The 21,105-nt window shown below is 43.9% G+C and overlaps 1 protein-coding gene across 1 annotated transcript in view; it reads left to right on the forward strand.

Moving 5' to 3' along the window:
• The window catches only part of AIFM3 (AIF family member 3), a 105,777-nt gene that overhangs the window by 36,310 nt on the left and 48,362 nt on the right, over positions 1-21,105 (forward strand). Inside the window, exons 3-7 of the mRNA XM_075898215.2 lie at positions 3,797-4,010; positions 9,838-9,947; positions 15,123-15,232; positions 17,500-17,544; positions 18,862-18,958. Coding sequence (XP_075754330.1) covers positions 3,797-4,010; positions 9,838-9,947; positions 15,123-15,232; positions 17,500-17,544; positions 18,862-18,958 — 576 coding nt within the window. The remainder of the gene's footprint in view (positions 1-3,796; positions 4,011-9,837; positions 9,948-15,122; positions 15,233-17,499; positions 17,545-18,861; positions 18,959-21,105) is intronic.

Genomic DNA, 21,105 nt, shown 5'->3' on the forward strand with positions numbered 1-21,105 from the left:
TCGTAGCTCTTAGACAAATCGGGAGGGTACTCTCCTGGGATGGGGAAGAACTCCAGCTCCTCCCCCGCCCTGCCACAGATGCTTAATGCTAAATAAAGATTTTGCCAACAAGAGAGAAGTGGTCCACTCCTAGAGATGATGGAGCCCTCACTTTGGCACTGCCCATTGAATAGCTGAGGTGGGGAGCCATATCCCATGCTGGCTTTTGTGGATTCCATTCTGAGGGAGCCTAGGCACCGAACTTGGGTGTTGTGACTCCCAGAGATTTTCTAGGTGTGGGCACATCACTGCACCTAAGTTCCTCTGTGAATCTAGCCACAAGCAACTGTTGTGGGAAGGGGAGTTTGTGCAGCTCCATGTGACATTCCTGACTAGCCAGAAAAGGCCACACACGAACCTCACGGGTGAGGAACCTCATACAAAACCTTGCATTATGAGAATTTCTCTGCAAGTGACAGGAATCTCACTTGCCCCATTTCCCAGCTACTAATGCAAATAATTACTATTTCCTTATGTTATGAAACATATGCAGATAATATTTGCTTTCAGTGTGAGGATAACTGACCCTGTAGTTCCCCCTCCATGGCCCATTCCAGGAGTGCCCAATCAGGTCTCCAGGGGGCACCAGTCTGTGGGCAGGGAGCATTGTCCCACTCCCTTCTGACAGTGGGTTTTAAGGCTGCAAAGTTCCCTGCCTTACATAGGGATATGCCCAGTCTCGGTGCCTTGCTTTCCCTCTGAGAGCCACACACAGGCTATGTCTAGACTGCGCCCATTCGGCACAAGAAATATGCAAATGAGGAAAACCATGGAATCTCACCATGCCTCATTTGAATAATTAATGAGGCTCCATTTTTGTGCCAGAGGCTTTTGCGCAAAAAGGAGCTGTCTGTACAGCTCCTTTTTGCACAAAAATCCTCTCTTGTGCAAGAGCCGTTCTTCTGTATTTTTTTCAGGAAGAATGGCTCTTGCACAAGAGGGGGTTTTTGCATAAAAGCCTCTTGCCAAAAATGGAGCCTCATTAATTATGCAAATGAGGCACGGTGATATTCCCTGCTTCGCCTCATTTGCATATTTTTTTGCACAAGAGGGGGCTGTGTAGACATAGCCGGTATATTGCCAGAGGTTACAAGTTACTGCATGGCTCTTTTGAAGGAAGCATCTTTATTCTCAAGGTAAAAACAGAAAAGCAGTAAGTTGATACACACAGGCTGTGACACCTCTCACTTAGCCAGTAGTCTCTGTCACTATAGCCAGGTTGAAAAGGCCAAATGGATGCCAGCTGAGTAAGCCCTGGGCTGAAGGCCTAATGCAGGGGTCTCCAACCTTTTTAAACACAGGATCACTTTTTGAATTTAAGTGCAATATAAGATCTACCTCAAACCCAAATACCCTTGCCCCGCTTCCCTCCTGCCCCTTCTTTGAACCGTGACTCTGCTCCACCCCTTCTCCGAAGCCTCACCCTGCTCACTCCATCTCCCTTCCTCTCCCATCCTCACTCATTTTCACCAGGCTGGAGTAAGGGGTAGGGGTGTAGCAGGCTCTGGTCTTGGGCCAAGGCTTTGGAGTGTGGGATGGGCTCCGGGCTTAGCCCAGGGTGGGGGATTGGGAGTCCAGGAGCGGTTTCAGGGTGCAAGCTCTGGGAAGGAGTTTGGGTGCAGGGGGACTCACATAGGTGTAGGAGGTTGTATGTAGGAGGAGGTTCAGGGCAGGGACAGTCAAAAAACAAAAACCACAAACTTTGCAAGCAGTAAGAGAAGTAACAACAACCCCCCCCCCACATATGTGTTGGGTCAGGAGATGAGTGAAGGACTGGACAGTGCGTGTTTGTGAGAATGACAGAGACGCTTAGTGTGTGAAAGTCACAGAGTTGCACTGCCAAGCTCCCTCCAGCCCCTTCTCTCTGTGTAGAGAATGAGTATAGAAGTAGGGGAAAGACGGGCACCCTAACATCAGCACCCCCTCTTCTCCCTCCCATACCTTGCACAGCAAGCAGGAGGCTCCCAGGGAGGCAGCTGCAAGGCAGAGGGCAGGAGCAGCACAACAGTGGGTGGAGGGGCAACTGAAGTGCCAGCGCTTGAAAGCTTCCCAGCCAAACCAGTCAGGATCCCCTGTCAGAAGCTCCAAGATCTACCAGTCGATCCCGATCTACTTGTTGGTGACCACGGGCCTAATGGAAGCAGCTGTGAGCCTCATTAGCCAGAGGGCTATATAAGGCAGCCAGAGGGGACGTGAAAGAGGAACAAGGAGCCAGGGTGTGCACCCCATCCAGAAGGAGAGGCTGGCTGAGTCTGCTGTGAACAAAAGCTCTGTAAATAGAAGGTGGTGCAAAATTGGCACTGACAATAAAAGGCATGGGTGATTGCACAAGTTAGGGTCTCCTGTTGATTTGTGACCGAAGAAGGGGTCCCAAGGCAAGGGGTCTAGGCAAGGACCTTGCCACAATGCTAAGAGTTCAGATGAGGCCACCCTCATAGGTACAATGGGACCTAATAAGCCGAAGACCTTAATGCTTCTGCAAGGGTTGGGGGATACCCCTTGAAGAGAAGATCCTGTCTGGTTGGATCTGAAAGAAGCCCTTGTGGCAATTTATTTGCAGTTTTTTACATTAAAAAGTCCTTTTTTCATCTGTTTGTCTCAAAAAACTATGTTTGGACTAACATACGCAAACCTCTCCAGCAGACAGTACCACTTTGGACATGCTGACAGTTTCAATGACTTTCCCTAATCACCCCCCCCCCCCCCCCCCCATTGCATTTAGCTCCCATGGTAAGGTTCCCCTTGAAGTTGCAACAGTCCCTGGCCCATAAAAAAAAAGACCCATTGACACTTTTAATACAATATCATCCCCAAAGATATTGCATGCAGTTGCAATATCATTTACATTCATAAGTACAAAGGCCAATTGACCGTACAGCTGAGACTAGAACTCACATGCAACGTAGGCATTGTGTTAGGTGCCGATCTTGGAGCTACATGGTTTCTAGGAAGGTTTTTCCTTCTCCAGAAGCTTTGTCAAAACTTAGAATTTGAAAAGCAGCCAACACTGCTTGAAAATGTTTTCTAGGAACATCTCACCCAGTTCTAATTGTGCTGTTCATCTCCAGGATATTTTTCATCTTCTGTTGTCAAATTTGTGCACCTTCTCTATTTAATGCTCAGGATTCATAAGAGTTGGAACTCTATGTTGAAATTAATAATCAGTTTCTTATTAATTGTCCTCTAAAAGGGTAGCAAAAGCCTGCTCAGCTGTGTACAGGCTTAATATGCTAAATGGCATTGTTTTAGCATTACCTCTCATTTAATATTGGCTATTAATGACGGGGAGAGTTTTTTATCTGTTTTCAGAGAAGAGAGGGCTTGTCTACCAGTAGAAATGGAGCCCTCCAAGTCAAAGCAGAAATTACATCCCATTGCTAGCATCTGTATTTCATTAACAGGGAACAAGACTAACATGGATTAAATGGGGTTTCACAAAAATACTTGGTTGGAAAGGAAAGCCAGTGGTGGATGGTTTAAAAAGGAATAATGGGGTAATGAATACTAAAATTAAGTCAAGACTAAATTAAACTGAGATTAAATTTGCCATCTTCCCAGCCAAGGCAGCAAAGATTACAATTTTGAGTGTCATGTATCGGGTCCCCTAGAATTTCCTGAAAGCCAGTGATGCTATGAGAGCTGGAGGTAATGTCTCAAGGTCATAATAGCATTCTCTGTAGATTTCTGAGGAATTTATTCAGATGGACTTAAAAAGCTGCTGCTTAGTTTTAATGCAGATTCCTGTTTGCTCCTACAGTTGAAGTGAAAATTGAAGTTGTGCTACCAGAGAAAGAGAGGGCCAAGGAAGAGATGTCCCCCAATGGGAAAGCCAGTCCACTTGTTTACAAAGTCAATGGAACTGCCCGGCATTACCACCTTGATGAACATCCCATCACTCTCAACCCCTACCAGAACCTGAAAGACGTAGTTGAAGCCTCAGTGTGCCATGTGAAGGACCTTGAGAATGGACAGTAAGTGTTTAACATTTTTACACTTAGCCTGAATGATCCCAGAGGGCTTTATACATGCTACACCATTTACTCTACTGTAATTGAAATGTTGCCAGAGCTAAACAGCAAAGTGAGTCTATGAAATGTGGCACGTTATGAGCTCAACAATTGCACATATGCTTAATTGCAACCTTGTGCTTAAATTGGTTTCCAATCAGCATGGCATTTAAGCATATGCTTATAGCAAAGCATGTATGTTACTGCTTTGCTGCATCAGGACCTGTGTCCTTATCTATTTTTTTTAAACTGTCCCTTTTTTCTCATTAGCTCTTTCCCTTTGACAAATCCAAGATAATCTGATGATCTGCAGCCAGTGCAGTTTATCTTTTTAATAAGGGTATTGTTATCTTCCTTCAGTTTTAATAAGACACTACTCATCTTTAATGGTTTTGGATACATGAAATTCTTTCATGTTCTGTGCAATCGGCTGTGGAATTCCAGTTATGGAGATCCGATACTTATTTCCAGTAGACCTTGTCTAGTCTCCTTCAGTTGTTTCTTTAATTATTTGTAAGTTTCTTTATTTGCGAAGTTCTCAATTTATCCTTTTAGCAAACTAGTTTGAGTAAAACAAGTATGTATGGCATTCATGCAGTAGGCCCACATACCACTTCTATCATGTCTTGTTTTTCTAGTTCATCTAGTTCCTTGTCCATTTATTCTCTCACAAAGAATGGAATTTTCTGACTTATTTGTGCTAATGAAAATACCACCTTATGTGCAGTTTTACAGCCCTGATTTTTAATATAACAATTTTCATAATGGAAAAAAAATCTTCCCCAATAATAGATAATCAATTGGGGGGTTTTTATTTTGCCATGAATGTGTTTTCATCAACATGTGCCACTGACTGATACGCTGACAGATTCCACCATTGCTTTCAGTTGCATATGGATATCATAGGTTGAGAAAGCCTTTAATTTTAGTGGGGTTTTGGAGCCATATCTGAGAGTAGTCTGATTCTGTTACAAGAAGCATAGTTGTAGTTGTGTCCCTAGATATTAGAGAGACAAGGTGGATGAGGCGATATCTTTTATTTGTCTCACTTCTCTTGGCCCTGCTTACTCGGCGCTTTGCATTTTTTCCTCTAACAGTTTTGTTCATATTTACTTCAGCTTTGGGAAATTGGCCATTTTAAAGCAGTAAGTATGAACATGCCACTGGTCTGGACTGTATTCTATTTCCACATAATGAATGTACACACTTACCTTTAAGCAATGGCTAGCTTCTAGTTCAATAATAATTTCATCCTTTAGTGTCAGAATGAAATTCAAAGAGAAGTAACCGTGTTGATTTCATTATCAGTTGTGGGTTTTTTAAAAAATGATCTATATATTTTTTGAAATTACAAGGACATTAGTCCAATCCCAAGCCCTCTATCATATGTCTCCCCATTGAAATCCCCCATGAAAACACAATTTTTCTTTCTACACATGATAAATAGATGTTTAAGAAGCATCCTGTTCTCTTATCTGATTTGGCATATCAATATTCAACCTATCAATATTCCATCGTGTACTTTCTCAGTTAGAACATTGATCCAAAGGCTTTGCAGAACTGGCACTTGTGAGCCAATTACTGTAAAACAGGTAATCGCAGATTTGACACAAAGCACTATCCACTTCTATTTAGCTCAATCTATCCTTCTTGGAGGCAGCTAATTAAGGAGAGTCTCACCTGTACAGGAACAGGCAGGGCCTGTATAAAGCTAGGTACTTGGGGAAGTAGGCTGCAGTCACCAAGTAGTGGGAGTTGGAGACTGGCAAAACCAGAAAGGGGGAAGCCTTATGTGTAGGAAGAAGCACAGAGAAACAGTAAAAGGTTTTGGACTGCACAGGGACTCTGGTTGCTTGTTATAGAGTCTCTGGACTGGAATCCAGTGTAGAAGGTGGGCCTTGCACCAAGTTTCTGTATTTGCTTCAAGCCATCAGATGCTGATGATTATCTCTCTCGGGTCAAATGGTTCTTTAGGGGGGCTGTAAACCATTTCTCTTATCTTTTCATATCTTTGGAGCTGTTATTTAACAAGAGCTGTGGGCTTGGTCTGAAATAAAATCCAGCTGAAGAATGCAGCAAGACTTCGTTCCTTTTGCATGTGGTGAAACATGAAAGTTCATTGATCTCTTTATTCCATTTATATCATGGTTACTGCAAGGTCCAAACATGTCATGGAGAGGGAGCAGAGTCCTTGAAGCAGTCTGCAGTATGTATTTAGCAATAGCCCATACTTCTGCTTAGGGCCCTCTCACTAAGATATCTAAACATGTGCCAAAAGGACTCTTCTAGTGGGACAATTCTTGTGTAAAGGCAGGCAGGTGCAGAATCCAACAGGTGCTCCATTTTGTTGCACTTTGGGAACAGCTGCATTCTAGCTAGGAGCACAGGAGAGGTTGGATTCATGAAGGTATTCAGGTGCCTAACTTTCAAAAATAGGCCAGCAAGGAGAGCCAGGATTTACTGCATAAGAAAGGACAACATGGGGGAATCTCCGTGTGATGCTTCCTTGAAACCTGGGGTTAGCTGGGACTCCCCAGCTGATCTTGGGTTCAGGAAAGTGTTGCGGGGAACCCGAGGTCAGCTGGGGAGTCCCCAGCTCCAGCAGCATGCAGCTAGCATGGAGCTCAGGGTCAGCAGGAGACTGTGAGTCCCCCATCTGACTCCGGGCTCCATGGCTTTGAAATGCACAAGAGCCTCTGCTGGGGACTCTTGTGCATTTCAAAGCAGGCACCCACGTGAAGCTTGGAGTCATCAGGACTTCCCACTGTCCCTGGGCTGTATGAGGTGTTTCACATTCCTTCTCTGAAACATACAAGGGCCCCAGCGAGTGCCCTTGTACGTTTCAAAGGAGGAATGTGAAAGGGCCCATCAACTAGTTGATGGAAATTCCATTGACTAATCAATTAACTGCATTTTAACATCCTTAGTTTGGATTATACTCTGGTATGTCAGGCCCGCTTTATAGTATTTCACAAGAACAAAGCATTACTTCCTCTTCAGCCTAAATTTCTACCCAAGATCCTAACTCCACCTTACCCAGAGTATTCAGTTTTTATGAAACCCCATGCTTCACCTGAAGAGACTTCATTTCCTTGATGTTTCCTTCACTGGCTTTTACCTGCAAAGAACCAAGTCCATCAAAGTCTCTCAAGACTCTTTGTTATGATAGCAGAGAGATCCTGTGGTCAGGCTGTATCCACTCAGGGTGTGTCTGCACTGCATCCTTAGCTTGAAAAAAGCTACACAATTTGAGCTATGCAAATGACATAGCTTATTTCGAGTTAATTTCAAAACAGCTTATTTCATAATTTGGCTCTGTCTACACAGCGCCAAATTTTGAAATAAACCGCTATTCCAAAATGTCTCTTAATACTTATGGAACGAGGTTTTGAAATAACAGGCTTGTTTCAAAGACACAGACTAGCTATTTTGGGATACCGGAAGTATCCCGAAATAGTGCCGCAGTGTAGACGTGCCCTCAGAGAATTTCTAAGTGGGTTTCTGGCTGCATCACCAAATGCTGCAGACTAGCTCACCTCCCACATCCCAGCCACATAATAGTCCACTTCACAAGCATGCGAGTCACTAGAGTGGTGTTCCAGGAAGTGGTTTCATTGCAGGACACATGGGATGTATCTACACTGCAGGGCATAACTCGAAATAAGCTACGCAAATGGAGCTACGTCAATTGCATATCTTATTTCAAAATAAGGAGCATCTACACAGCACTTATTTTGAAACAGAGCACCCTTCCTCTGACTTCCCTTACTCCTCATGCAATGCGGGTCACAGGAGTCGGAGCAAGAAGTCCTCCAGCTTGACAGTATTTCAAAATAACTGCCTGCGGTGTAGACGCAGACTAAGTTTGAAATAATGTTGCTGTGTAGTGTAGACGCAGACTAAGTTTGAAATAATGTTGCTGTGTAGACATACCCATGGAGAGCAGACACTTACTCCATATACATGTTACCTAGACATCATGCATCAGCCTAAGTTGCTGCTTTGAATGCAGCAGTGGGATCTGCAATACTACACACATCTTGATTGCCAGCTTCCTGGCACCCACCTCCAATCTGAATAACACTTGTCAATCTCCTGTGTGGACCTGGCACTCAAAGAAGAGGCCATTACTTACTGTAACAGGAGACTCCTTGAGCTGTGTGGGCCCTATCTGCATTTCACTTCTCACCTTCCTTCCACTCTGCTGCAAATCTGATGAGATTCATAGTGAAGCGAGGACTAAGTAGACATCATCCTGAGCTGCTTATTATACCCTCACTCAAGAGCATGAGGAGAGCTATGAGGCATGTGCACACCAACATACTTATTTTTCAAAATTGCAACACTCAGGCAGATGGTGCACATGCATACTATGGATGGAGTACAGTTAGAGACCACACATCTTGAAAACCCTTCAGTTGCAGTAAGTAGCCTCTACTTAAAGCTAAACACAAATCATTAGCTAATGCAAAAGCTTGAGGCTGACTTTCTAGCACGTGACAGCCAGAGTGGATCAGAATGTACAGTTGTAATAAACTCTAGCCTAAAGGAGAAAGGGACAAGCTAGGTCTGGGACTTTGGTAGCTTTTGAAGTGACCTCAAAGACAGTCTGATCAGTTGCATGTTGCAGGACCCTAGCCTCACGCTGATTAAAGTGGCTGGCCAGAACAAGGCCTGCACACTCTGCAAGAGCATTCCCAGATTAAATGGAAATAGTATCAAGTAGAGTTCTTACTGTTGCGTCAGTTCCCTACGGGCAGATCCATAGAAAATGGGAGAGACTCCCCCTGATGTCAGTGGGCTTTGGGTTGTGTCTATATTGAGGCTATATCTAGACTGCAGAGTGTTCTCTGGTATCCTGGAAAAACTCTGCCTCATCCAGGGAACACGTCTGCTTTTTCGGAACAGTTTCCGAAAAAGCGGGCACATTCTTTTGGCATCCCTGTATTCCTCATTTTATGAGGAATAAGGGATGTTCTGAAAGTGGAGGTTTTTCCAACATTTGGCCCCATGTAGATGGGCCAAATGTCGGAAAAGGCTTTTTCAAAAACACAAGAGGAAAAAGGTATACAAATTGTGGTTTGCAGTGTAGACATAGCCTGAGGAAGCAGTCCAGAATGATTTCCTCTGGGGACACAAGTGCCACTGAATATGGAAATCACCGTCTCTAAACAATGGGGGGGACATGATAGCGGTTTTCAAATATCTAAAAGGGTGTCACAAGGAGGAAGGAGAAAATTTGTTCCTCATGGTTTCTGAGGACAGGACAAGGAGTAATAGGCTTAAAGTGCAGCAGGGGAGGTTTAGATTGGACATTAGGAAAAAATTCCTAACTGTCAGGGTGGTCAAATATTGGAATAAATTGCCAAGGGAGGTGGTGGAATCTCCCTCTCTGGAGATATTTAAGAACAGGTTAGATAGACATCTGTCAGGGATGGTGTAGACGGAGCTTGGTCCTGCCTTGAGGGCGGGGGGGTGGACTCGATGACCTCTTGAGGTCCCTTCCAGTCCTATTATTCTATGATTCTATGATTCTATGATTCTATGAATGGGCATTAGCAAAACACCAGTAAACTTTTCAAACAATTTTTCATACCCATTTGTACTTCCGTAGCACCTTTTTTAAGCATCAGTGACTCTTTTTTAAAGAAAGTGAACTGGAGAATCCAATAGACCATAATGAAACTGATCACTTGTATTTATAAGATTAAATGGGAAATAGTGATGATAAATAATAGTAATAATAAATATTTGTGATATGTATTATGCTTCTCATGTTTTTTGCCTTCAGGATGCGAGAAGTGGACCTGGGTTGTGGGAAGGCTCTGCTGATCAGGGAAAATGGAGAATACTATGCAATGGGACACAAATGCCCTCACTATGGAGCCCCACTGGTGAAAGGTTAGTCTGCTCTCTCTGGGTGTAAGAGTATGAATCAGGCATATTCATAACAGATGATGGGCCTACAGGCAGACAACACAGCGATTTGGTATCTTTCACTACATTGCAGAATTTTTAGTTCTGTAGAGACATCCTGCCTTTGAAGTACACATGCATGTATAATCAAATACAAGGATCAAAATCTTCAGCATTCTGCCCCGATTTGGTCTGCTACCAGATCACATGCTAGCCTATGCAGTACATCTCTGATTGAAGTCTCCTGAAATAATGTTTGAAGAACAGAAAAAAAATTATGATGGAGACACTGTGACCCCCATAGTTAAGACTCAGTTTTAGTTTATACTTAAAGCAGGAGTTGCACCTCCTTCTTATTGCATTAAAAGTACTAGTGCTCATGTGTGATGTGCTGTAAAGTTTGAATTTTGTCTGGATTTTCATGTGTTTCTGTTTCCAGATCTTAATCTGTTAAAAATTGTCCTAAAATAATTTTATATTCTGAGTCTCTTGACTTTTAAAAGCCACAAACTGTAATCAGTTAAAAGTCTATACATGCTGGGCTCTCTGGATGCATGCCATTGTTTTAATTAACAAAAAGTAAATGTTGTTAATGTTTTGTGATAACTGAATTTTGGGGATGACTGTTGGCCCATGAAGAGTTTTCCACTTGACGATGTCTCTTTCCAGATACGCAGTATGTGGGAGCCTTTTAAATGGTTTAGGAAGTGGTATAAACCTGCTGTTTGATATAACTGATAAGTGCAAGTTGGTTAGCCAAGGGGCAACGGGGTGGCATCAGATCTTCAACAAAGCAGTGGGTGCTCTGCCAAAGACCAGGATTTCTGTGAAGCTGTTAATGCAGTTCAGATATGAAGTGCTTCAGCTGGCTGAGTATTTGCAGGTTGCTGTGCTGAAGATCCTGTTCTCTGTGAAGCCATTCAGATAGCTCCAAGAGCTGCTAATCTCATGAAGCACAAGCTGCAACTGTTGACAATTCTGTTCTTTGTAGTGCTGTGTGGCCAGGTCTAACCAGTGCTCCCAAGCAGAAGAGTCCTTTCCAAGGAGCAGAATTTGCAACACAGGTCGCTTTAACAAAGACCAGGGCCTTGAGGAAAGTGTCTAGCCAGTTTATAAATGGACCCTGGACTTCATGAAAGGAGCCACTTCCCTGCTAAAGTTTCCCTCTTAATCTTAAAAACCAGGGGAATTAACACAGTTGACTTTTCCCCCAACAAATTATGTTCATCTATGTATCTGACAATTTCATTCTTTACTATAATTCCAACTAATTTCCCTACTACTGATATTAGACGTATTGGTCTGTAATTACCTGGACCACCTCTACAACCATCATATATATAGTAGCCCAATGTCAGTGACTCTGTAATGCTGCAATGCTGGCTGTTCCCTCTGGGCAGCGCTGTTGCCTGAGTCACGTCCTTCGCCTCCCACCATGGCGCTCGGCTGACTTCTGCGCCGCTCGGCTGTTTGGGCTCCGTGGTCCCCCGAGTGAGAGGCAGGAGGGGGAGGAGAAGAGAAAGAGAGACAGAGAGAGGCAGGAGGTGAAGGTGGAGGAGAGCTGAGGCGGGGGAGAGGAGGCAGTAGGAGGAGGAGAGAGAGAGATGGAGTGAGAGACTGGAGGCTCAAGAGAGAAGACCGACGTGGAGGAGAGATCTGAAAATCCTGTCTTATGACAGGCTAATTGGCTAGTTGTTAAATATTGGCGTCACATTAGCTATCATCAAGTTATTAGGTACAGAAGCTGATTTAAAGGATAGGTTACAAACCATAGTTAATAGTTCTGCAATTTCACATTTGAGTTCTTTCAGAACTCTTGGGTGAATGCCATTTGGCACCAGTGACTTATTACTGTTAAGTTTATCAATTTGTTCCCAAACCTCCTCTATAGATATCTCTATCTGGGACAATTCCTTAGATTTGTCACTCTAAGAAGAGTTTTTGGCTAGCTGTTCTTCAAACTTCTTTTTGGCTTTTCTTATTATATTTTTACATTCCCAGAGTTTCATGTTCCTTTCTATTCTCCTCACTAAGATTTAATGTCCACTTTTCAAATGATGCCTTTTTGTGTCTCACTGCTTTTTTTTCTTGGTTGTTAAGCCATGGCAGCCTTTTTGGGTTTTCTTACTGTGTTTTTTTAATTTGGGGTATACATTTAAGTTGGGCAACTATTAAGGTGTCTTTGAAAAGTTTCCATGCAGCTTTCAGGGATTTTACTTTTGGCACTGTACCTTTTAATTTCTGTTTAACTAACCTCCTCATTTTTGTGTAGTTTCCCTTCCTGAAATCAAATGCCACAATCTTGGGCCGTTGTGGTGTTTTTTCCACCACAGGAATGTTATATTTTATTATATTATGATCACTATTTCCAAGCAGTCCAGCTATATTCGCCTCTTGGACCAGATCCTGTCCTCCACTTAGGACTAAATCAAGAATTGCCTCCCCTCTTGTGGGTTTCAGGACCAGCTGCTTCAAGAAGCAGTCATTTAAGGTTATTCTATGATTCTATGACCTGACAGGCCCTTTGACAAGGTGGGTGGGCCATCTCTGCACTCCTAAAAAGGGTAGAGTTTCATGCAGAAAGGGCAGTGCCAGCCCAACCACAGCATTTCCCCCCTCCCACCCCAGCATTGCTTGGAGCATGCTATGTGGCACTCTGTTAGCATTTAAAGGCCTCAGGGTGCCACTGCTGTTGGAACCCGTGTCCCCCTGGCATTGGCAGGCCTGACTATACCTTGGCTCCAGGAGACAGTGGTTGGGGCATCAAATGTCAGGGCTACCAGGGGCACAGAGGCCACAGAGATGCTTGGTGGAGTAATCTAAAGGAGCTGGGTGTTTTGTGAATTCCAGAGAATGGTAAGGCTTAGAAAAATTAGGCAGGCATGTAAATTATTCTTCCTAAGATCGTATTCTCTTAAATGCTTTGGTTCTAAATGGAATAATAGAATCCTAGGGCTGGAAGAGACCTCAGGAGGTTATCGAGTCCAGCCCCCTGCCCAAAGCAGGACCAACCCCAACTAAATCATCCCAGCCAGGGCTTTGTCAATCTGGGGCTTACAGCCCCTAGGAACAGAGATTCATTCCCCTCCCTACGTAACCCGTTCCAGTGCATCACCACTCTCTTAGTTAAATAGTTTTTCCTAATATCCAACCTAGACCTCCCCCACTGCAACTTGAGACCATTTCTCCTCCTTTCGTCAAATGTCACCACTGAAAAGAGCCTCTCTCCATCCTCTTTGGAACCTTCTTCACGTAGTTAAAGGCTGCTATCAAATCCCCCCTCACTCTTCCTTCTGCAGACTAAAGCTGTTCCCCACTCTGGCACAATGAATGCAGAAGTGGGAGCCTGCAAAAGCAACCTCCAAACCTCACCTCTATAGGCTTTGGTACAAAAACTTCCCCGAAAATCTTAACACCCGGACTTTGGGAAATAAAAATCATAAAAAAACCACTGCCACCACCCAAGTATTACAAGAAAAACCAAGAAAGAGATCACTTGGGAAATCTCAGCCCTAAAGTAAAACCAGGACACAAAAATTAACCAATACCAGGTTAAATAAAAAAGAAAGAACTCTTATTATCAAAAAAATACCCCAGTTACAAGCGTAGTTAGAATGGCTAGATGATAACAGTCACCAATTAACATACTCATGGAGGATTCCGCCATGGTCAAAACTTAGTTGCAAAAGAGAGGAAAACCCATTTCTAACAGCAGAGATATCAGATCCAAATTCCCAAACCAGAAAACAATAAAACCTGACAGATTTATCTAGACTTTACCCTACTTACACATCATGAAGAGTCTTTTTCTTGGAGAGAGACATGTCTTCTGTCTCTAAAGGTATCTAGAGAGCAAAGTGGCTCAGAGACAAAGGAGGGAAACCCAAAAATTCCTTTGTCAGTTTGAAATCCCTACCTGCATTTCTATTGGCTGACTGCTACCTGGCTAGGTACAGGGACATAGTTAACTCCTTAGTCCCCAGGCTGCTGGCCAACCCTCATGGTTATGACACCCTCAGTCTCTCCTCATAAGTCAAGTGTTCCAGCCACCTAATCATTTTGGTTGCCCTCTGCTGGACTTTCTCCAAAGTGTCCACATCCTTTCTGTAATGGGGGCCCCAGATTTGGACCCAATATTCCAGATGTGACCTCCCCAGTGCCGAATAAAGGGGAATAATCACTTCCCTAGATTTGCTGGCAATGCTCCGCCTAATGCACCCTAATATACCATTAGCCTCCTTGGTTATAAGAGCACACTGCTGACTCACATCCAGCTTCCCATCCACTGTAATCTCCGGGTCCTTTTCTGCCAAACTGCTACTTAGCCACTCTATCCCCAGCATGTAGAAGTGCTTGGCATTCTTCCCAAGACTCTGCACTTGTCCTTGTTGAACCTCATCAGATTTCTTTTGACCCAATCCTCCAATTTGTCTAGGTAATTCTGGATCCTATTTCTGCCCTCCAATGTATCTACCTGTCCCCAAAAACTTAGTGTCGTCTGCAAACGTGCTGAGGGTGCAACCCATCCCCTCATCCAGGTCATTAATAAAGATATTGAACAAAACTGGCCCCAGAACTGACCATTAGGGCACTCTGCTTGAAACTTACCATCAGCCAGACAGGGAGCCATTGATCATTATCCGTTGGTCCCAACAATCTAGCTAGCTTTCTACCCACTTTATCCATTTATCCAATCCATACTTCTCTAATTTGCTGGCAAGAATACTGTGGGAGACCATGGCTGGTTAGGTGTGGAAAGACAGTGAGCGTGAGCTGGGGAAAGAGCTCTGTCTTCCAGGGGAAAAGCAGAACTACAGCAGAGCCACACACAGAGCTTGGAATTTCTAAATGATCTGTCCTAGAGAATAGGTTCCTTTCACTGCAGAAAGCATTGGTTAAAGTTTCTGGGCCTTGTGCAATGCAGAAGATCAGACTAGACAATCATAGTGGTCACTTCTGGCCTCCAGCTCACTGACTATATGTTGAAATGCTTTTGCACTGCACTGTTACTGGTCCAGCACAAATGGGGCCATCCCTGATCTCTGGCCATCAGTAACTTTGTCTGGGTGTTGCTGAACTAAGAGCTCACCAGGATTGCTAGGAAACGGGCGGGAGGAAACTATGGAGAAGTATGACTCACTCCTGCCATGCCTTTTACAGGAGTTTTATCCAAAGGAAGAGTACGTTGTCCCTGGCATGGTGCTTGTTTCAGCATTGGCACTGGTGATATTGAGGACTTTCCTGGATTGGACAGCTTGCCCAAATTCCAGGTAAGATCTTCCAATCTACGGAGAAATAAATGACTCATATGGGGGTGGGGAAAGTGTTTTCCTTTCCAAGTGCAGAGCTGGAGTGTCCCAATTGATCCCACTCATTGCTCCCTCCTCTACTTGACCCTCATGATTGCGACTGCCCCATTTTCCTTGCACCCCTCTGCAAGTACCTGCCAGCTCCTGACACGGCCAGTCAGTGAAGCTGCTATTTGGGCAGGCAAGCTGCCCAGCCTGTGGCCTCCCCCATGCTCTACCCCTGCTCATCCAGGGCATGCATCCTCCCCACTGTTTTCTTCTTCTGTTTGCCCACCAGTTCTAGCCAAATCCCTGAACTAAATGGAGCAAATGACATGGGGGGAACGGGGGACTCATTTCAAAAGAAAATGAAACATGTTTTCCACTGCATGCCAGATTGTGGAGACTGGACTTGAAGAAGGTACCTAATTAAAAGTGCTAAATTAGGGAATAAAAAAGTCACTCACAGATTTTTTTTAATCTATATCTATACACACACCTTGAGATTTGCTAGAGATTTATTTTCAAAAACTTTGTAGAAAGGGCAAGTCAGTTGTTCTACTGAAAACAACAGTAAATATTGAGGCATACAAGGTGCAGTCCTTCTCTGTTTTACATTTTCTTCATTGGAATTTCTAAGCTGATTTTATGAAGACTTAAGAGTACATTTAAAATATAAAGCAATCATTCCAGATTACTACATATTTAAACTCACTCAAACAAAGACATTATTGTAAATTAATAAGTCAAAAAGGTTTAGTGTGTTCATAGCAAAGTTCACTGCTTTTAGGAAAAAGGAATACTAATTTATTTTGTGTGCTTTTCATAATAATAGACATGTTTATGAAATTTCACTATATGATTGTTAAAATATGCTTCCAAAGATTTTAGGCATAACAGCACCTTCCCTTAGTAAGGTACTGTTCTTGGTAGAGGGTTCTCTTAAATAGTCAGAAGTAAAAGGGAAACTCATTTGTCCAACTATCTGCAAGAAAAGGAATGTTTTCCCTGTAAGGACTCTCTTCAGCATGGGAGAAGAGGGTGAAAAGACTGAAGGGATGAATAGTAAGGACAGAAAGACTTTGGAAGCAGGTTTTGTGCTATAGTAATTAAAATGCATATATTAGATGAGGGTGGTCTATTGAAAAAATTATTTAAAAATATATGTCTGAAGTTCCAAGGATTTGAGGCTAAAACTGAATATTGAAGATTATGCATCTAAATATCTATGGAAGGATTTTTTTAGAGATGTAATTTTCATAATGTTCAGCAACAAACTAATGAAATATTTAAAGCAAATTTTAAACAAAGGTCCTCTAGACATAGTAATGCATAACTGATTCTGTCCATAAATTCATGGTTGGCACAAGCCTGTTAAATGGTTTCATTATCACTTAATGGCTCTTTCACAGGTCCAGTGTTATGCTAATAGGTCTGGCAAGCTGCAAGGCTTTTCACTTCTAAGTTAAAAGATCCACTAAGGATGTGCAAGCAGCAGCAGTCTGTTGTGGGAGCCTTCAGGAATGGTCAGAATAGGGATAGTAAGAAGGGAGAGGTTGTGCACTAAGACCCAGGGAAGGCATGCCTCCCCTTGCCTGCTGCCCATGCCTCCAGGTTAAGGAGGAAGGAGAGAGGGAGAGAAGAGCTTGTTACATAAAGCAGGGGTGGCCAACCAGTTACAGACGAAGAGTCAACATAGTGCTAGATACACCACGAAGAGCCAAGGGGGAAAAAGTTGTTGAGGCCACCATGTTCAGTCGAGTAAAAAGAAAAAAACCCCACAAAACCAAAAAGCCACGAGTAGAGCGGCATTGTCATTTTATGGCAACCATTTTAAAGGCGGCCATTTTGAAGCCTGCATGGGACACTGCAACTCCATCTCTGTCTCTTTCAGAGCAAAACACGCTGCCCCTTTCAGAGCCGTGAGTGCAGGTGCAGGAGCTGCAATTTTTTCTTTGGAGAGCCGCGAATTGGCCACTCCTGACATAAAGGCTGCTGCTGGTGAAAACCAGTGGGGTGGGGAGAGAAGTGGGGAGGAAGGGTGTCTAGGTGCCCCCCCGAATATGGTGGTGCTGAGAAATACAGCAAATGGTGCAATGTGTCTGAATGGACAGAACCTGTTTTGCACTGACTTATATGCAATTCAACATTGGCTAGCACAGAAAAGATAAACATGCATTTTAAACCTAGAGATTCTAAATATGCGACAAATATGTTCTAAATATTCTAAATATGTCTTCTCGCCTCAGGTGAAAATTGAGAAGGAGAAGGTGTACATCCGAGCGAGCAAACAGGTGAGGGCAAGAGATTCCATTGGTATCCAAATAGAGGGGCGGGGGACTACAACATGCCAAGAAGCAAAGGAGATTTGATCCTTTGGCCCACTGGTTAGGTAAACAAATGTCCAAACAGGAAATAAATAGATCATCCACACTTCCACCCTGCATCCTTACTGCTACGATGGGATTCAACTTACTGAGGTTATCTCCTGTCTTCTAGTGAGTTCCACAAGGACTGCTGTAGCATTGCATTTAGAGAATGCTCAGATTTGCAACATAAATGAAGAATGTGTACAGACCACACATAAGGCCCACCAACATAGAACTCTAGAAAATATAATCTATGAGGGGAGATTTGCAAAAAAAAGTTTTTGTTAAGCCTGGGGAAGAGAAGATTGAGGGGGGGACATAACAGTTTTTAAGTACACAAAAAGCTGTGAAGAAGAAGAAATGTTATCTTTATGGGGATAGGACAAGAAGCAATGGGTTCCAATTACAGCAAGGATAGTTTAGTTGGGACATTAGGGAAAAAAATCCTGTCAGGGTGGTTGAGTGCTTGAATAAATTGCTTATGAATGTTGTAGAATCTCTGTTATTGGAGATTTTTAAGAGCAGATTAGACAAACACCTGTCGGGGTGGTCTAGACAATATTTAGTCCTGCCTTGAGTGCAGGGGACTGGACTAGAAGACTCTTGTGGTTCCTTCCACTCTTACTATTCTATGGACATTTTACCTATTAGGAGCCATGTTCTGATATCTACCCATGTACATCTAAGGAGCTCCAGTGACTCCAAGATTTGGCCCAAACTTACAGTTGTAGCTGCCAGCACGTGGACAGACGATTTGTGATGCCTTGTTCCATCTATCCAGGTTACACATGTGAATGTTGGGATTTGACACCTTCCTATCTCAGAATAGGTGTTTCACCCAACCATTCTGTGCTGAGCTCTTAAATCGGCAAAGTAGGGGATGTAGGGTGGCAGAAGTTAACTTTGCTAGAACTTGCTGGTGAATAATTGTAAAGCCATTGAGCTAGCACAGCTGCAGCTTTGTTTGATACTCAAACTTTCTGCCCTGGATGAATTTGTGGCTGGTGATGGATTTATTTTTCACCTGCCTTCTGGGAGTGGCTTAGTGACATGCCTGGAGGAAAGATTTTATAGTCTTATAATGCTTTTGTTGGATGTGAGTTTGGAATCCTCTTTAGCCAGTATGAGGAAAGCTTTCATCTAAGCTGCTTTACAGAACAACTCTTGGCTCTTTGCTTTTGTACCTGGCAAAGTTAAAACCTTGACCTATTAATGACAGTCATCTCCTTAATTGTTATGCAGGCTCTTCTGACACAAAGAAGGACAAAGGTTATGGCAAAATGTATCTCCATCAGCAACTACAGTATCAGTAGCACCAATGTGCTGATCATCGGAGCAGGTATTGAGATGTGCCCACTGTCAGCAGCAGGTCTGTCATTACATGGCAGATATAAAGAGAACAATTAATAGTATGTATGTTAACTGATGTACACTTGTCATCTTTCTGGTATTGTGTGGATACACCCATCCCACTGCCAGTCTGGATACAGAACTATCCATTCTCCTAATGTGGATAGACCACATTCAAAATCCACCTACCTAGAACTATAAACTAAGCCATTACACTAACTATTAGCCTGGGCTAAGCAATAAGTCAGCCTGACTCCATGTGCAACACTCACATGCTCCTAATTTATAGACATTTGTTCCTGAACTTTGAGGAAATCTATCCCCAACCTCCCACCCTGGGTAAATAATTACCTCTCCCATTGCAAGTTTCTCAGCATATCTCTTCACCACAGAGTTAGCCCAGTGATTCATGTTCCTGGTCTGTATTGAGCTCACACACACCAACTCACCAGAGCAATGGATACATTCTGGCTACGTCTACATTGGCCGCCTATTACGAAATAGGCATGTTAATGTAGAACTTTGGAAGAGGCAAATGCGCGGGGGATTTAAATATCCCCCGCGGCATTTTCATTTTCATGGCTGCCGCTTTTTTCCGGCTTGGAGATAAGCCGGAGAAAAGCGTCCAGACTGGCGCGATCCTCCGGAATAAAGCCCTATTCCGGAGGATCTCTTATTCCTACTTGCGCCAGTCTGGACACTTTTCTTCGGCTTATCTCCAAGCCGGAAAAAAGCGGCGGCCATGAAAATGCAAATGCCGCGGGGGATATTTAAATCCCCCCGCATTTGCCTCTTCCCAAGTGCTACATTTGCATCCCTATTCCGTAATAGGGGGCCAATGTAGACGTAGCCTCTATGTATAAGTAACCCCTAATTCCTGTACCTGGTATGTTTTAATTCTCCCTCTCCGTAAAAACAGCGATTTCCTCCTAAACTGCCACCAGACTTCAGAGGCACCTTTCTGTCTAATCGCCACCCCAGCTACTAGTTCCTTAGCTACTTCCACACCCATGCTCCTGAACTGCTACTAACCTCCACTCTCCCAGGTTTTATAAATGCAGATGCAATATAACAGGTGGTCTGGGTGCAACACTGCGAGGGTCAAATCAGGGCAAATCGCTTAGCACCAAGGCTACTTATAGCCCAAGACTAGGGCCCTCCTCTATAAAGTAGCAAACCAGTCACACAGAGCACACCAGCTGCCCATCTAGCCAGCAAGAAGTCTCACAAGCAATCCCCTTAGACATTCCAGCGTTACCTGGACCGCAAGCAGTGTCATACCTTACACAGGTGGGAGGTTATGAAAAACAGTATCACCAACCACAAAAAGGTTCCCAAAAGACACTGGGCTGTTGGTGAAGTTAAAGCTGGGGAGGCAAGTCCCCAGCCCCTTCAGCTGAGGGCCCCCTCCCATGGTGAGTGAAAGAGGACAGGTACACGCATGCCACTCTCCAGTCCTGGAGCATGGGGAGGGTGGGCAGTGCACGACCCAAGCCTCCTCAGCCATAACTATGGGGAGGATAGAGGGCATGCAGCCTGAGCCTCTCTGGCCTGGGGCATGTGCAGCACTCGACTCCAGTCTCTCCAGCCCCAGAATATGAGGAGAGCAGGCAGCACGCTCTAGCCTCCCTGGCCTCCAGTGTGTGTGTGGGCGGCGGGGAGTGAATGCTGAGGGTAGCAACCCTCCACCCCCAGAATACCTATAATAGGCATTCTGAGGGTGGAGTGTGGGCGGGGCCAGGCTGGTGGTTGAAGAGGCCTTTCCCGGTCTAGCATACTAGACACCCATGCAAAGGACCAGCCACAGTGCCAGGTAAGTTTACACCTCAGATTTTACCCACAAGAGCACCCGGGGCCAATCCTCTAGCAGCTAAAATCTGAAGATTTGTTACTAAAAAGAAGGAAAAGGTTGAGAATAGAATTGCTAAAGAAAGCACATTACATACATCAATCTCCATGTTCCTGGTGCAGGCTCTTAGCAGAGATGTAACAAACTGCCAGCTTAAAAGTCTCTGGAATGCATCCTATCTTAGGATGGCTCATCAACAGACCCTTCCAGACTCTTTATCCATAGCAAAGATGCTTCTGAAGTGAAGGGGAGGACTGAACACAAAGATGGAGGACTCTCTAGGGGTA

This window comes from Pelodiscus sinensis, chromosome Z (assembly GCF_052426305.1).
Source record: "Pelodiscus sinensis isolate ZL-2025 chromosome Z, ASM5242630v1, whole genome shotgun sequence".
Lineage (NCBI taxonomy): Eukaryota > Metazoa > Chordata > Testudines > Trionychidae > Pelodiscus > Pelodiscus sinensis.